Raw genomic sequence first — 17,536 nt, 5'->3', positions numbered from 1 at the left:
CTACAGTTAGTGGTTTTCCTTTTTATTGGTAAGCGAGATATTTCAGGTTCGATTCTTATCAATGACGAATTTGAACCATATTATTACTAGCTCATTATGAGGCTTAGCCCACTCTCTCGCCTCCTTAGTGTAGATAATATGATTTGTTAAAAAAAAATTAAAAGTTTAGGTTCCATGTGGTTGGCACCTCTGTAACGATGTAATGGTGTTGGTTGATTAATGAAATCTCGTTGTCGTTTCTTGTCAAAAAATAAAAGTAAATGGTGTGTGCAATTCAATTTGGAGGGTTTCTAGTTGAATGAAAATCAAGTGGTGGATTGTCTTGTTTAGATAAGACCTTATTATTCAACGCACTACGCCGTCGTTTAAGCTCTCCCATAACTCTTAGTGTTGTTACCTAGAGTAGTAATATAATTTATAATTAAAATCATGTAAAATTAAGCGTAGCCAAGTTAGTTAGAACAGTGTACTATTCTCACGTCGCTTAAGTTAAAATTGATTTGTAATTAACATCGTATAAATTAAGCGCAGCCAAGTTAGCTATAACAGTATGTTCTTCCCCTTCTCTTGTCACTAAAGTTAAAATTTATCACAATGTAATTTAAATTGGATAAGAAAAGGTAAGAAAAGGTTGGAAGACCAAAATGATAGAAACCAAAAGTGTAGGGAGCAAAAGATGAACTTACACCATAAGCTCAAGGACTAGGAAAAACCACTAGTCAACTTTCAAAACACCAGTGCTTTGAGTGATAAGTGGGTCTTTGATGAGTGTAGTAAGTGTTTATAAATACAACACGGATGAAATGCTGCTTCCCCACACAATCCAAAACACTGATCAATAACAATAATCACAGTTGGACCGGAGAGAGAGAGAGAGAGAGAGAGGAGAGATGAGCAGTAGCAGCAGCAGCAACCGCAGCGGCATGACAGCTGAGGAAGGAGATGCAGTGAGTGTGAATGTGATCCCACTGCCTGGGTTCAGATTCTACCCCACTGAAGAGTTGCTGGTCAGCCACTACTTGAGGAAGAAGATAGAGGGCACTGACTCCCATTTCCGCCACTTCATCCCTGAAATCGATGTCAGCAAGCACGAGCCCTGCGATCTTCCAGGTAACCAATTATTGTACCTTTCTTTCTCTTCACTACCCGTATCTTGTTTCTGATGGATTATGACGTTGTTTACGTAAATTTACAATCTTTGTGCTTTTTTTTTTGTTCTTCAAGATTTGAAGTTTGGTTGGCCTCACATTTCAATATTTAGTTTTTGTTGTAATGATCTTTTTTCAGTTTTTGTGATTTTGTACTTCAAGAATTGGAGTGGTTGGTTTCAAATTCTGAACATTTTGTTTTTGTTGTTGGATTTCAGCATTCTACCCAGACGTTCACGAGAAGGAGTGGTTCTTCTTCAGCAGGCCCGATTACAAGTACGTCAACAGCACTCGCTGTAACCGGGCCACAGAACAAGGCTTTTACAAGATCACAGGCAAGGAACGTGAGATCAAGGCTGAACAGTCCAAAGCTGTGATTGGGAAGAAGAGGACTCTGACCTTCTACGAAGGTCGTGTGCCCAATGCAACGAAGACCGATTGGATAGTACATGAGTATTATCTCACTGAAACTGAGGTGGGTTCTAAACCCACCAAGCGGATGGACTTTGTCATCTGCCGTCTGAAGAACAACTCAGCTAGTTATAAGAAGCCGAAGATTGATTCAATCTGTGGCGAATTAGCTGATTCGGGAGTGACTTCTGAAGAAGATCGAGATGCTGTTAGTGATGTGATTGCGCAGCCAGTGGAACATTTGGGATCCAAAGAGCCAGGAGATGTTAATAGGTCTGAGTCTCCAGATGGTTCTTGTCCTATGGACTGCAATGGCATTTTGACCATTGATGATGGTGATGATGGTGATGATGGAACAGGTGGCTGGAAATTCAATTTCGATGATCCAGTTGCATCTGATATGGTTCGAGAGGTGAGATAATCATATGCTTTTTCCACATTTTTTGTATGAAGTTGCAAAGCCAACCAAAGTTTAACACCTGCTTGCTTGTGATTCTTAATCCACCAGTTGTGTGCTGAGGGAGAGATTCCAAATTCACCCTCTGAACCGCTGCAGCCACCGCAGACACCACAGCCACATCAGCCACAAGATTACTACCCCCGCACACTGCAGCCACTGCAGTCACCACAGCCACATCAACCACAGGATTACTGCCCCTCCACACTGCAGCAACCATTACACACTAGGCATGGAATTGATCCCTATATCTATGGAGATTGCACAAAGCGGCAATCTTTAAGCCCGGATGATATTTCTTCTCCTGAATACAAGAATAGTATTTCAACCAATGATCCCAATGAACAAGTCAGCAAACTCGCTAATGGTGTTCAAGATCGAGCTACAGATTCAGAGGTGAGAAGTTGTTTCCTTCATTTTATATGAACTTTCTAATATAGAGCACAAAATTACATCAAAACTTAACGCTTTCTGTTTACGATTCTTAATCCAGGCTTTTTTTAATCCAGAAGAGCGTATGGGTCCGTTTGATTACTTGTTGATGTCACCAATGAACACGGATTTGGGAGAATTTGTGCATGCCAGTAAATATATTGGATGCAGTGATGAGTTGCCGTCTCTAGATGACACGGAGATTGCAACTTTTTTCCCATAGTCCTTGGTTTATCATTGTTGACCAGGATTAGTAAGTTAGTATCCTGGGAAGAAACAACATACAGGATTTTGGTGACTCTATGAGTCACGAGCACTAGTGTAAGATAGCAACTGTGGAGTAAGAAACGCAGCAAGATAGGTTTAGTCGGTATTACCCATTCAAGAAACACATCAACATAGCTAGCGACCGGCAAGATGTTAGTTATTGAAAAACAACTTAGTATCAGAAAATAGCATTAGGGGCCTTGTAAACCCCAAGAGCTCTAGCAAGAGTAAAACATCGCCCTTATCTACATTTCAGGAACTTTAGGCATTAGAAACTTCTTCTGCTAGTTTTTGGACGATCATGTCCAGGACAACGATGTAGGTTAGCTAAGCCTGTTCTTGTTCCTTTTGGCCATTTTTTAGCATTCCCTAGCTTTAGAAACTTCAAGGCTTGTTAGGTGAGCATGTTAGTTCAAAGAAACAGCAGCAACAGCCAGTGTTTGAGAAAACATCTGGAAATCTACTCTCCCCCGACGAGTCCAGATAAAGCAAATATGTCTTTTCACAGAAGCAATTGTTTGGAGACCATGTCTCTCCTGTCAGCAGAACTACAAATCATCCTCAGCATACTTGTCTTCATCAAAAGTGTACGAACCTCAGCAAAATCTTCTTCAAATAACTTACTTTCTTCATCAAAAACCGTAAGGAACTCAGCAAAATTGTCTTCAACCATCATCCATTCGCATCCAGCCACTGGGAGTTGCTTCGAGAAGAATCTGACTGCAAAGTTGTCTTCAAATAATGCACTCTCTTCATCAAAAGTCGAACCTCAGCAAATTGTCTTCAAATAGTCTACTTTCTTCATCCAAAATCGTTAGGAACTCAGTAAAATTGTCTTCAACCATCATCCACTCGCATCTGGCCACTGGGAGTTGCTCTGAGAAGAATCCGACTGCAGAGCTGTATCGCAAGACAAGGTGAGCAATCATATCTGAAATAGTTTATAAAAGCTCTTGTATTGAAGCTTCGGGTGGCTATTTTCCGTTTTCACTCAACTTAATTTGATTTCTGTTAACTCTATTTGCAGGTTAGGGAAGCTGCAGAGTATTGCATTGCTCTTCATCTGCCCTGGAAGAAAACAAAAACCGAGTCTTGGAAGCATACGGTTTTGAAGCAGGCAACTATAGGGTTCTTTCACCGAAGCATCTCCTCAAAACCATCAATCAAGTCCCCGATGGGCAATGGTATAATACTTCGATACCAAGTTCTAGTTCTAGACTCGTACTGAGTCCTTCGTTCCACAGGCGATTATTCTGGAAATGGCGTTCTACAGGATCTGCTGCGACATGGCTGCTGGAGTCTCAAATATATTACAATGACCAAACACTAATGGTGATGTCTTGGTTGTTGGTACTGAAATTTGAGGTTCCATCCCTAATGGAGTAGTAATTACAATCATTATCAAAATCGGATGAGTATGATTGGGTTTAATCCTATGATAACCTTCAGAATTAAACACCCATCTTATGTAAATATTGCTTTAATTAATTTCCCTGTATCAGCTGCTGCGTTCCTGTGCAGCATTTCTGATTTCCTGTATGTTAATGTTGTGTGTTATATTCTCTCCTCATATTTGAACCCGCAATGTTAAGCCCTGCAGTCGGCATAAAGTAGCATCAAACCCGTCATTTTTCGAACCTATGACCTTCCAGTGAAGAGGGAAATCACTATATTGTAGTACTAAGTGGCAATCCATGGGTCAAAACCTAAAGCTGAAAATTTATATTAATACGCCAAGGAGAACTGAATGGACTAACAGTAACATACATCTTATATATTTACACCACAGTTTACAGCAGTCAACACCACCACCGCCTTTGCTGGAAGTATTGATCTATTTGTTCAAAAGATTAGTAAATGAGCATACGAGTCTAAAGAAATGCTGCATTTCAATGCAGGGAGAGAATTCGACAAACAATGATTTAAGATCTCAAAGTTCCCAACTCCAGCACCTTTGTGTGACCAAAACCTTTACCACATGAGCACTGAAGCAGGCTGCTATACATCTACTCATAGGTGACCGAGCTATCACTGTTTCAAACAAAGAAGAAAATAAGGATATTCAGCTGCAGTTAGCCATCCTTAGAGTAAGAGTCTATACTAGTAAACCTAATGTTAGCTAACGCACACCTCTGCATCAAATCGAGGCAGGACATCTATTCTATATCATAAAACAATATGTGTAATCCTTAAACCTAAAGTAATAGGATGAACGAGCATCTAGCAATAGCATTTTGCCGTAACAATTTGTGATGATAGTTCACTGGTAAAGTTGACACATACATAGAGGCTTAGTTAATGAAAATCTGCATTGAAAATTGCAAACTTTGAAATCATGTCCAGGACTGTAAATACATTATCATCTGACCTTTGAGTGCCACAGTGTTGGATGATGAAACAAATATATCAATGATCAAAATCACAGAAGGATATTCCCATACCTGTAGAACGCATAACGCATGCTTACATTAGATATGCGTTGAGTGTAACCAAGTATATTGGAGAAAAGTACAAATATGCAAGAAAGAAAAACAGGCTATTTGATTTCCAAACCATACCATCATTGCAATAAGAAACATTTGAAGTAACTTGAAATCAATATTGCCAGCAGAAGCTCCTTATACCTGTACCAGAATTGACAATATCACACATTTGTATGTTAGGGTTTGTATATATGTATGTATCTATTGGCTAAAACAATCCAGTTATCTTTTAATCCATGACTCACGGGTGATCACAAATTGTCTTTCTTTCTTATGTGTTCTATAATATTTTTCCCTAAACTTCAAACTGTGCTCTTGAACCATATCAACTTAAGCCCGACCAAATTCCTAATCGTTATTATTCTCAGTATAAGCTTGAGCACCCATCATCACCCATTTTACCGACTGATCAAACAGGCGTGCTTCTTGAACAAGTTTCCAAACAGACATGTAAATAAGGAGATGCCTCCGTTAAAATCTTGATATAAATTCACTGTCATCCTGAGAAGTATCAACAAGAAATGTTACCTGAGCGGTCTGGGGAATGTGCTGAAAAGAATCCTCATAGCGAGTGAAAAGGTTGAAAGAAACATGATATTTCCAAGACAATATCCATCAGCATCTGAAATAGGAACAACATTTCTTATCATAGGAAACTGAAACGGGAACATTTTAACCATCTGCTAAAACTTATAATAAACCATCCTAGATGCATGAAACCCATGAAATCCAATAAAAATTCCACCAACCTTTTGAAATCTCCAAAGTAACGAAGCGAAGCTCATGGACAAGCCCCATTCTTCCTTGCTTCTTTCCAGGAAGAGGCTCCTATCTTTACACATTGCTAAGGCACCCAATGCATATATAAACACATCTTTTGCAAAAAGAATCAAAATTCAAATTTCCAAAAACAAAATCCTGACAAGCATGGTAATGGATACAAGCATCCAACAGAAGAAATCCGAAAGTCGACTTCCACAATAAACCCTGGAAAGGGTATTAAAAAAAAAAACAAATAAGCAACTCCTGGGAACTCAAATTTTCAAAGAAGCAGTAAAACTGTAGAACCCCAGAAGCAAAAAGCAGCATAATTTTCAGTACCTGGAAAGAAGGAGCTTGTGGGTCGATGACATTATCGAGTAAATGTGTGTAAACTTTGGTCTTGTGCAGAATAAAGTAAATGTGTGTAAGCTTTGGTCTTGTGCAGAATAATCTGGCAGTGCAAACAACAAAAAATGTATCAAATTTGTTGAATTTTGAAGGAAAAAAATTGAAGAAAAAAGATAGGAGCTTTACTATGGGTTCGCATTCGATGTACTCGTCTGCAGCTGCCTTGCAATTACCCTATTCACAGAAAAATCAAACCAATTTTGTAGCAGCAGAAAAAATAAAAAATAAAAATAAATAAATAAATAAAAAGGGATTTACGCATTTCATGAGACGAATGTTGCCAGGAGAGTATTGGACGAACAGAGTCGTCATGCGACCGCCGCACTCTACACATCTGTACTCCATGGCGCTCTTTGCTTTTCGCTCCTTTTTTTTATCCGTCTCTCTCGCTTGGCACTCTGAAAACACTTCGGTTCTTCCTGTTTCCGGGTTTGGGCTTCGGCTTCGATAAAAGAAATAAAATTTGGGCCTTCACTGACGACTTTTTTTTTTTTTTAAATTAAAATGGTGAACAACACTATGACAAAGTGACACGTGATGATTGTTGGCAAGATAGTAGTAGTAAAATTAGTGTATTTGGTGATGGCAATAATAATAGAGGTGGTGATTGCCGTGGCGGGGTGGGGAAGGAGTAGGGATAGGGGTGGTGGTGATGATGGTGGTAGAGATGGCAATCATGGTGATGATAGAGTCGGTCGAGATCATAGTAGGGGTGGCAAATATGCTCATGAAGATGGCAATGGCTGGGGCGACAGTGACAGTGGTGGTGGTGGAGGTGGAGGAGATGGTCATGGTAAAAAGGTGGTAGTGGCAACACGGTGGTGGGAGTAGTGATAATGATAGTCATTGCATTAAGGTAAAATTTAGGGGAAGATGTTGGATTTGTAGTGACAAAAAACTTACTATAAAAGCAATCAAAGTCCATCAAAACCATGACTTAAAAAAAAATATTAAAATCAATGAAATTTTGAATACACATAAACTTTTGAAGACTTACAAAAAGTCATAATTGAATACCACAAGATACTTTCATAGACTTTTTTGAAGTCATAAAAGTCTTTGGACTCGTTTAAAAATATTTTAAAATGACTGAAAGCTATTTTAGTGAAAATATTTTTGGAATCAATTCTTAGTAAAAAAACAAATGAATCTTGATATAACACTTGAAATGCTTCCTTCCAAAAAGTTGGAGCAAAAAAACTTTTTATTTAAAGTGTTTTCAATCATATTAAAAACACTTCCAAATGAACATTTTATTAATTTAATACAGGGTGACTTTTGTTTACTCCTAAAATTCTTATTGAATACACTTGAATTTGATAGTCAAGTAAAGTCCATTAAACTCCATACAGTACACCCCCACTGTTACTATGGATGCATTTAAAATTCTTACCACAAACGCTCAATAATCTCTCTCTCTCTCTCTCTCCGTATCACTGCAATTTTGATCTTAGTAAACAATTGTAGAAGAGAAAGTTGGCTAGAACCCTAATGGGGTCCATGCAAGTTTGTGCGCCAGTTCAAAAGAGTCAGTATTCTTGCATCATGGCATAGCTTAACATAATTTGAGACTGTTGAGAAATAAGTATGAAAAATTGTGCGCTTGCATGCAGCGTATTAGGGTTTGTCTTCTACCTTTAGCCATGTGACATGTTCATCACCATCATCATTGTGCCATCTAATATTAAGCCTAGATAACCTACATAGACTTCCTTGCTGTACATAGATAGGCCATATGTAGGATGGGCACTCTCCAGAGACCATTGCTAGACTTGATTACCAGTTGGCATGGTATATGATCGTTCCAATAAACTCACCTTTCTGTATTTATACTTTTCTTTTTATACATAATGTCGATATTTTTGTTGATGCGTCATTAAATTAACGAGGAGCATTGCTAGGGTTGATTGCCAGTTGAATACTTTACCAACAGGACAAAATTAGGGTTTTTGATTTTCATGAGCAACACAGTAACCCTAACCCTAGACCAACTTGAAGGTGATCAAGAAGATTAACATACAGCATGCGGCTGTGAAAACAATCAATCATAATCCTGATTTTTCGTGGCCTGCACAACAATCTTGTTTTTTTACAGTAATGTGATTGATGTTATAGCAATGGAATTCTGCAAATAAATACATGCAGTTCTAGTTTGTATCATTCCTTTGGAAATATATATATATATATGTGTGTGTGTGTGTGTGTGTGTGTTTTGTGTTGTATCTCATTTATAGATTTGAACAAAATTTGACTCTGTAACAATTGATTAATAACTCATTTCCTGGAGAACTGCCGTTAAAGAGTACTAGTGCTACCATTACTAATAAGGATGTTAATGCTAGGGGGACCAAGTTTTTAGGAGTGCATTTTTGCTCATCATCCTATTAAACGAACTTTAATATGGAACCCTAGCCGGCCTTTAGCAATTAACCAGTTTATAAATCCAATTTTGGCATGCCATTGCCAGCCAGTGTAGAGAATAAGCTAACGTGTTAGAATGCAGTGGTTAATATGGAAACTAGCATTACATATATAGCTAGCGCATGAAGATTAACGAAAGGAGATGTGATTAATTAGTGTAGTTATAAATTAGTTAAGCTTACAAACAAGTTTAGTACTAATTATAAAAATCTACTTCATCATATGTAAATTAATAAATGATTGCTATTTTGTTTAACACTCATGTCTGCATGAAATAATCCACGATAATTGTTGAAGATTAATATATATAGGAGTACATAATCAAGTAAATTTACTAATTAAGTGAGATGGTTATACTATATGTATACATTCTCATATAGATATATATAACTATACTGCAAAAAATATATAATTATACATAGATATATAGAGGTTAATATTACACGAGAACTGCTTAATTTAGAGAAAAAAATTATTTTAACTGGTTACCATCTCTAATGGTTGGGCTAAAAGCCAATATTTTAGCCCGGAAAATTTAGTTTTTAGCCCAGAAACAGCTTTTCTGATCCAACCGTTCTAACATAAAATTTTAGTCCGGGATTATTAAAGAATAAACTTAGGCTATTTTTTTTGTTAAATTAAATTTAAAAATAAAAAATAAATATGTAGACTATCGTAAATTAATTTTATGAACATTTTAGTCTAAAAAAATTTAAATTCCGATAAATATTGAAAATTTTAAATTTCGATTTCTGGGTTAAATTTTGGGAGGAATTTGGCCTTGATTTAGCATTTAGCATTTAGCCCAAATTTTCCCCTTGGGTTGGATTGGGTTTGGGGAGAAATTTTAGGTGGTAATTTGCCTTTTAGCCCACCATTGAAATTGGTCTTACAAAAGGAATTACTCATATATATGGGGCAGATTTATGGTATTAGTTTTAATTTACACCAAGTTAAACTCTAGCAGCTGCCTGGTTTTTGCAGTATCGATATCAAGACAATTTCAAAACAGGCTGGATCTATCATAAGCGAAATCAAAATATGAATTACCAAGGTAATAACAAGCTGCAAGGTAGGGGCAGTAACTATATATATATATATATGTACTTGGCCATAACACTAGAAAAACTTTGAAATAAAGTTACTAATTAAGAACACAGATGAATAGATGTACCTTTTTACATCAGTGAGCTTTCTGCACTTAGCCTTACCTGTAAAGGGTGCCTAATTTAATTAGCTGCAGCTGCAGCAGCAAATAGTGATTAAACACTCTATATGCACATCCTAAAGAAACAAATTTAATTTAATCAAATTGTCCATATCAAGCATGTTGCAGCTACTGCTACATACACATATAACAGCAGTATTCAAACTAGTAATTGAGGAGAAGAAAGTTGAACTTTATATTTCAATGTATTAATTAGTAACGAGAACTAAATAATATACAATTAATATTTTCAGCCAAAAAAATGTACAAGCTTTGAATGGCAAACTTTATCATCAAAGTTCAACCTTTTTACTCTTAAAATTTTGGTGGGATGTTGGAAACTAGGTGTCCATTGTGCAGTAGTGATCAAAGTAACTAAGGAGAGTGCACATATATATAAATGTGTATGCATACAAGAAGGCTTAACCGCGAATCAGTTAATCAGTTATATATGCAAGGCAAAAAGAAATGCAGCCGCAGTGGTAGTAGTACTCTGATAAACTGAAACTGCAAATTCAACTACTAGTATGTACGTAATTATGTAAAGAAAATGCTTGTTCACTTTTGTTTATAATATATTGACCTGCAAATTCACATCAAATGAACTCTTTGCTAGCTAGCTTGGGATCACCATGTATGTTCCAATAAAACGACAAGTAAAGTAGATTGTTCCTTTCTTTGAAAGGCAGCTGATCTTCAGCTAGACCTGTGGGGCATCATTGTCCATTGGGGTACCTTTAATTCAAGAGGAAAGTGAACTAGTGAAGATCGAAAATTCGTCCTTCAACAGAAAACGATCAAAAACTCTTTAGGGATTCAAATAAAACGACAACGAAGTAGTTGTAGATTTCCCTTTGTTTGAGAGGAAGTGATGGTCTGGTGGAGTACTACTAGTACTACTTGTATTGGGCAGCCTCATGAATTGAAATGGAGCAGAAGCCAGCGAAGACGTTGACGATGGAAGATTATGATGATGATGATGGTAAGGTATTGCTGTTGAAGATAATATCTGACATTCTTGATGATCCTCCTTCTCAGTTGGACTACTTGAGCATTCCATGTTCACACCAAAAAGCCTAAGCTTTTTACCAGCTGAAGCAACACTAGCACTTTCACTACTAGTACTAGTAGTAGAACTCCTATAATTAGCATGCTGATAAAGCGGAACCGAATCGATAACGCTTGGATATTGATGATGAATCACGTGATGACCTCTTCCACCTTGCAACTGATGAATCTGATGCGGTAAATATTGTTGATTCATGATCTGATGGTTATGGTGGTGATGGTGGTACGGATGATGAATGTTGTTGTTCGAATGAAGAAAATGTTCGTGGTGTCTAAGAGGCATAGACGATATCACAGACGAAGGCGGCGGCCTCTGCAGCAGCGAGCAAAACCTGCCTCCAGCGTAATGGTTATGATGATGTAGCCGAGGTGGAGGAGGAGGGGGAGGGCGCCCCTTCCAGTCAATGAACAATCTGTCCTTACCGGATTCCCCAACCCCGCGCTCAAACGACACAATGTCGCCGGCATCCAGCTTCTTCTCCTTCACAAAACGGCTCCACCCTTTCGTTATGACATAGCTCTGGCTGCTATTCCAATAAGAGTACCTAAATCGCCATGGCTTCCCCGTCCGGTCTTGAAAATTCAAAAACAATCCATTGTCGTTTGATGATGAGTCCAGCGGGAAGAACCGCTCGGCATGCTGCTTCGGAATAACTAGGCGGTTGAGCTTCCCTACATCGCTCGGCGTCACAACCTTCTCAAACATGTGCTCCCTTTCGCAGCTCGCAGGCCAGTAAATTTCGTTAGTACCACCCTCAGCAGCCTGAATACCTTTGTTTAGTGATAAGTCCATGAAGTTTGTGGCTTCCGGAGAGCCGTGATTCTGAATATTAAGCCGCGGCTTTTGCTGGCCGTACTGCTGGTGGTGGTCAGGAGGAGGAGGAAAAAGGATGGCTTTGTACTTTGGTGAGGACCCATAATTGCTGTTATTTGAAGTATGAGATGATGATGAAGAAAACTTACTGGTGGTGATTATATCCTCCTCTTCCTCTTGATCTTCTTGTTCTTGATCTTGATCTTCTTTGTCAGAATACCCCTTTTGATCTCTTTGCATAAATTCCATGATCTTGTTATCACAATAATTTGCAATATTATCCAAAACCCTATCACCTGATTAGTGTAGTAAATGAAAAAATTAAATAAAATAATAAGGAAATTTTTGTTTATTAAAACTGGCTAGCATGTAAGAATGCTCACCAGAAATTATACCCTTTTGAAAATTGTTATCATTTTGTGCTTCTGATCAGATCTCTGAGGCCCTAAAGTCTGAGAGTCTCATCATCCACAAAAGAGGGTCGGTGCCTTCCTTGACCACAATAGGAAAAACGCAAACCCTAATAAAACGTGACAAAATTAGCCATGGACGGCTTAACGATAAGGTCATGAAGTAGTAAACTAGCTTCTTGGTATATTAGTGTTGACCAAACTATGCCACCAAACGAGAGAGATTGAGAGGGAGAGAGAGACACACACATACACACACATATATGGTTAAATTTACTGGTTAATTGAGTAGCTAATTACCTTTTGTGAAGCTCTAGAATGAGAAGCAAAACATCAAATTCCGTCTTCCATTTTTCTTGTTTAGAAGAAAACTACTATGTCTGAGAGGAGAGAGATAGAGAGAGGAATCAGAAGAAGGAGAAGAAATTTTTATACGTAGGGGCCCATGAAAGATGAGGTTTTAGGTCATGTGAGCTTGTCCTTGTCTTCAATAATTTTTTGAGAGCAATCTCTATCTCTCTTTGTATGCATATGCATTTGCATATGTATATGTATATGTACAGTCCCTTTAAGGGAAGAGATCCCTATTTTCTTCAAAAAAAAAGGGGATAAGTAGTGGACCTACTCCACATCGAATTTCAAATATTCAAATCGTCTATTTTTTAAGTCTACATTCATATATTATTTGAGAAAAAATTCAGTACAATCCGAAATCATTTGCCTTTTTAATTATCATGATGAAATTTCAATATTTTTCTTATAATAAAATATTCGTTAATTTCTTTAAACTCAATTAAATGCCTCAAATATTTTCGAATTGGCTAATATTTTGCAAGGATGATCTATAATGTGTAACTTAAAAATAAGACGGTTCGGATCATTAAAGTTCGGTAAGGTGTGGGTCCTACAACTAATCCCCATTTTTATTAAAAAAAATAGAGATCCCTTCCCTTAAAGACTTACCGTATAAAAATGTCTTGTATGTGTATTTCTGTGTGCCGGGTGCTTAAGAACCAGAACCAGAGAGAAAGGGCTAGCTCACATTCTGTGTGATGAACCAGTAAAGAGTAATTAATTATTATGGCTAACTATTATTTAATTGATATTATTATTGTTAATTAGAGGCCACTAGTCTTCGTAGAGAGGACACCTTTGTATTATATAGCTTGATAGATAGTTAGGTTTGGGGCTTTTGACTTTTAATGTCATTGATTGTGTAGTGCTGCTGGTCCTGCCAGCCAGTAGTGGCAAAAGCGATGGCCAAGCCAAGCGCCCAAGGGATAATCAAGCACCCCACGCGCCAAATCTCTCACCATCGTCGTATGGAGTCCCCTAATCTTCGACCAATGCTTCATGAGTTGTTCACATCTCACTCACACGACTCCAACCCTCTCAGTAGACTATAATGATTAGATAAGATAATCAGTAAATGTGGTACAAATAGTTTTATTTTTAAATATTTTTTAGGGTAAAATACAAAAAACTACCTCAACTATTGGTCTCATGATACTTTCATACCTCATCTTTTTAAAATGACAATGACATACCTCATCTTACGAATTTATATCAATGTCATAACTCCGTCAGTTTTTCTGTTAGTTTCTTTGTTAAGTGCTGACGTGGCTTAAATAAATTAATAAAATATTAAATTATTAATTAAATATTAATTATTAAATATAATATTATAAAAAAATTAAGAATAAAAAAAACAAAAAAAAAATTTAAATGGCCTAGGGTGCGGGCCTCCCCTTTCTTCCACCCGCACCAACCTTCTTCTTCTATTCGACAGCCACCAAACCCAGAAACCTTCCTCCACTCATCCCCCAAACCTTCCCCAACCCACCTCCATCCCCCACCTCTTCCCTTCCCCTAGAGGTGCGGGCCTCCCATTTCCTCCACCCGCACCAACCTTCTTCTTCTCTTCGACAAGCCCCAAACTCTTCCCCGTACCCCCAACCTTCCCCAACCCACCCCCATCCCCCACATCTTCCCTTCCCCTAACTTTTCCCGTCCCTTTCGAACCCAAACCCTAACCCTAATTCCCCATTTTCAAACAGAAAACCCCAACCTTGCCCACCCATCCCCCCAACCTTCCTCCACCACCTTCTATATCCTCTTTCTCTCTTCTCTCTTTCTCTCTCTTCTCTCTCTATCTAGGCTACCTGCAGCTCTTCCTGCACCCTGCTCATTTTGAATCACGACGATCGAAAAATCTTTGACGCGTTCGAGAACGCCAGGTCGCCGATGAGTAAGTCATACATTATCGGATTCTGCTCCCAGATGAGTGTGTACCGCTCAGGCGTGGACATCGCCAGATTCTGATGTGGCGGGTAATGAGCAGGTGCTTCATCTCAAGCTCGACGAGAATGACAATGGGTTTTTGGTGGCGGAGAATCCAAGCTTCGAAATTACCGACGGTAGGACGCACACTAGCTTCATGAGGGAGGATAGAGAGTTCATGGCATTAGGGAGAAAAAGTGTCGACGTTTTGTCAATTTTCGGGCCACCAAGGAAAGAGAGATGAGAGAGAGATGATGGTGGAGGAAGGTTGTGGGGGAGACGGGTGGGAAGGGTTTCTGAGTTTTAGGGATTCAGGTGTTCGGCGAGAGAGGAGAAAGGTGAGAAAGAAAGGAGAAATAGAGGGTGGGTTGTACCTCTTCTCTCCCGCGATCGCCAATTTACTCCCCCTTCAATTCGACAGAACCCCATCCGCCTCTTTTGCCCAACTCTTTGTTGGTGGAGTTATCTCTTGCATCAACAGAAGCCTCGACGACGACTTGTGGTTCTCTTTCAGTAGCACGGCTGAGAAATCAAGCATCGATTGAGCGAGAACGTAAGACCCTTTTCGCGAATCGATCAGATGGGTCTGAAATTTGACTTGTTTCTTCAATGGGGTCAGTTTCGATTCGGGTTCTTTGGACTCCTCTGGACTCATGTACTTCCTCCTTAGCCGTGATTCCCTGAGTTCCGTGTGGGCTCTGTAACTAGGTCCTCTCTCCATACAGTAGCTCTTGGTGGCGAACCTCAAGGGGACTGGATGTTGATCTGGGTTAGGGTTCTGTGAGAGAATCAGAGCGATGGGGTCGAGGGCTTCTATTTGAAAATGGGGAATTAGGGTTAGGGTTTAGGTTCGAAAGGGACAGGAATAGGTAGGGGAAGGGAAAATGTGAGGGATGGAGGTGGGTTGGGGAAGGTTTGGGGGACGGGTGGAGGAAGGTTTTTGGGTTTGGTGGTTGTCGAATAAAAGAAGAAGGTTGGTGCGGGTGGAGGAAATGGCCCGCACCCTAGGCCATTTAAAATTTTTCTTTTTAATTCTTAATTTTTTTATATAATATTATATTTAATTATAATATTTAATAATTAATAATTATTTAATTATTTAATATTTTATTAATTTATTTAAGCCACGTCAGCACTTAACAGAGAAACTAACAGAAAACTGACGGAGGTATGACATTGACACAAATTCGTAAAATGAGGTATGACATTGTCATTTTAAAAAAGATGAGGTATGAAAGTGTCGTGAGACCAATACTTGAGGTAGTTTTTTGTACTTTACCCTATTTTTTAAGTTCATCCATATATTTGATTTTATGTTTACTTCGAAGGCGTTTATTAGGTCAAATATGGGTTCTCTTTGCTAGTAATCTTGTTGGTTAATTTGAATGGGACATTCTTATTTTTATAATCATCCTGGTTTTTTTTTTTTTTTTTGGTTGAAAAACGGGGCTAAAAGTAAGAAGTCAGACAAACCTATTCAATAATAAATCTAGACCGAGACATTCCAAGTTGATACTCACGAATGAAACTAACTGAACAAGAAGGAAGAGTATCAAAATAAAAATCACCTAAATCTAAATCAAGACTATGAATTGCTAAACTGTATGCCACAAAGTTCTTTTATCTATAGACATGTTGAAGTTCGCAAATTAATAAATCATTTATAAATTAAAAGCAATAAAAGCACACCCTAAACTTATTTCTCCAACAAAATTAAGGATTTAGGTTTATGAGAGGAAACATCCATCTATCGACTAACGAAAAAAAACATATAAGATGGCTGGACAATTCAACCTTACATCTGAATGCCGATGCTAGTAGACGAAAACTAACAGATTCTATATATAACTTTCAATAAGATTAAAATAGAAAACAAGAAAGAAAGGAAAAAAAATGGTAATCCTGAGACCATCTCTAACCTTGGGTTAAAACCTAAAATTTTTAATCCATAAAATTTAGATTTTAAACCAAAAACATTTTTCTGCACTAACCCTTATGGGTTAAATTTTTGTCCGAGATTATTAAAGAACAAATTTAAGATAGTTTTTTTTTTAAAGTAACTTTTTTTTAAATAAAAAAAATAAAATTGTAGACAATCATAATTTAATTTTATGAACATTTTAACCAAAAAAATATTTATATTTCGATAAATATTGAAAAATCACTAAACCGACACCATGAAACTCGTGGAACACTAAAAAAGAATATAAAACACATATATGGTGGGCCAACCCACTACCCAGGGGAAATTCTAGACTAAATTTTCCCCAAAAATGAGTTTTCGGTTAAAACTCATATTTGGCCCAACGGTTGGAGCAAGTTGGAGTAGGTTAAGAGCCTAAAATTTGAGTTTTACTCCAAGGGTTGGAGCAAGTTGAGATAGGTTCAAAACCTAAAGTTTGAGTTTTACTCTAAGGGGAGATAGCGTGCCTCAAATAAAGAAAAATCTTGAACAAGCTTATTCTCATCCATTTTTTTTGACAAAGTGGCAATTTTACCATTAAGACATATTTCCAAAAAATTAGAAAAATTCAAAACCATTAAAACTTTCATTTATAGTGAATAAAATGGACGAATATGGCTCTACAATGAAACCCTAAACCCTTTATCCAAAGGTCATATGGTTTTAGATTTGGGTGATTTTTGGTACACATGATATTTGAGGGAAGACATAAAAGATAGATGGTTCAGATCGTTGAAATACATCCAAAGTGGGCTCTACAAAAACGTGAGTCAAAAGTTGTGTAAAAAATGGTGTCTTTGATCCGTCCATGTATATATATACATATATAGGCCTTATATGCAAAGGGATTCCCATTCTTTTTTTTTTTAAATAGGAATTAGGTGTGGGGTTCACTGTACATCAAACTTCAACGATCTAAACTGTAACAACCCGTCCCAGAATTTACAGAGCAGAAGGGTATTTTCGTATTTTCACTTTGTTTGGGTTCTTTTTGTTTTAAAATAT

At 37.7% G+C, this 17,536-nt stretch overlaps 2 protein-coding genes and 1 long non-coding RNA gene across 6 annotated transcripts; 1 reads left to right on the top strand and 2 right to left on the bottom strand.

The window, feature by feature from the left end:
* Positions 1–779: 779 nt before the first annotated feature.
* On the top strand, positions 780–4,336 carry LOC103439455 (NAC domain containing protein 52-like). Its single transcript, XM_008378018.4, has 5 exons — positions 780–1,110; positions 1,367–1,971; positions 2,068–2,412; positions 2,510–3,632; positions 3,743–4,336. Exons 1-4 carry the CDS (start codon positions 891–893, stop codon positions 2,669–2,671), a joined length of 1,332 nt encoding a protein of 443 aa, XP_008376240.3. The 5' UTR covers positions 780–890; the 3' UTR covers positions 2,672–3,632; positions 3,743–4,336.
* A 78-nt stretch (positions 4,337–4,414) lies between these two features.
* LOC103439456 (uncharacterized) lies at positions 4,415–6,804 on the bottom strand. 2 transcript variants are annotated; one of them, XR_011582815.1, is made up of 9 exons: positions 6,627–6,804; positions 6,495–6,542; positions 6,300–6,411; positions 6,140–6,185; positions 5,948–6,030; positions 5,727–5,820; positions 5,274–5,339; positions 5,084–5,156; positions 4,415–4,746 (listed from the first exon to the last, which is right to left on the bottom strand). It is a non-coding gene; the product is annotated as an uncharacterized lncRNA (long non-coding RNA). The 2 variants fall into 2 exon arrangements; XR_011582816.1 differs by lacking the exon at positions 6,140–6,185 and having other exon boundaries at positions 5,948–6,072; positions 6,627–6,789.
* Positions 6,805–10,510: 3,706 nt separating this feature from the next.
* ABI3L1 (B3 domain-containing transcription factor NGA1-like) lies at positions 10,511–12,813 on the bottom strand. Of its 3 annotated transcripts, none has more exons than XM_008378019.4 (3): positions 12,589–12,813; positions 12,262–12,398; positions 10,511–12,174 (listed from the first exon to the last, which is right to left on the bottom strand). In XM_008378019.4, the coding sequence occupies exon 3, from the start codon at positions 12,125–12,127 to the stop codon at positions 10,805–10,807; it is 1,323 nt and encodes a 440-aa protein (XP_008376241.3). In that variant the 5' UTR covers positions 12,128–12,174; positions 12,262–12,398; positions 12,589–12,813; the 3' UTR covers positions 10,511–10,804.
* Between the last annotated feature and the right edge of the window lie 4,723 nt (positions 12,814–17,536).

This window comes from Malus domestica, chromosome 07 (assembly GCF_042453785.1).
Source record: "Malus domestica chromosome 07, GDT2T_hap1".
NCBI classification, from domain to species: Eukaryota; Viridiplantae; Streptophyta; class Magnoliopsida; order Rosales; family Rosaceae; genus Malus; species Malus domestica.
Note: the sequence above shows the minus strand (reverse complement) of the source record. Positions and strands in the feature narration are given on the sequence as shown.

What these genes read in the sequence shown, in the direction of transcription:
- LOC103439455 (XM_008378018.4), top strand. Translation starts at nt 891, where the DNA reads ATGAGCAGTAGCAGCAGCAGCAACCGCAGCGGCATGACAGCTGAGGAA. An exon ending in CGAGCCCTGCGATCTTCCAG is followed by an intron (nt 1,111 to 1,366) that starts GTAACCAATTAT and finishes GTTGGATTTCAG; the next exon opens with CATTCTACCCAGACGTTCAC. An exon ending in CATCTGATATGGTTCGAGAG is followed by an intron (nt 1,972 to 2,067) that starts GTGAGATAATCA and finishes TTAATCCACCAG; the next exon opens with TTGTGTGCTGAGGGAGAGAT.
- ABI3L1 (XM_008378019.4), bottom strand. Translation starts at nt 12,127, where the DNA reads ATGGAATTTATGCAAAGAGATCAAAAGGGGTATTCTGACAAAGAAGAT.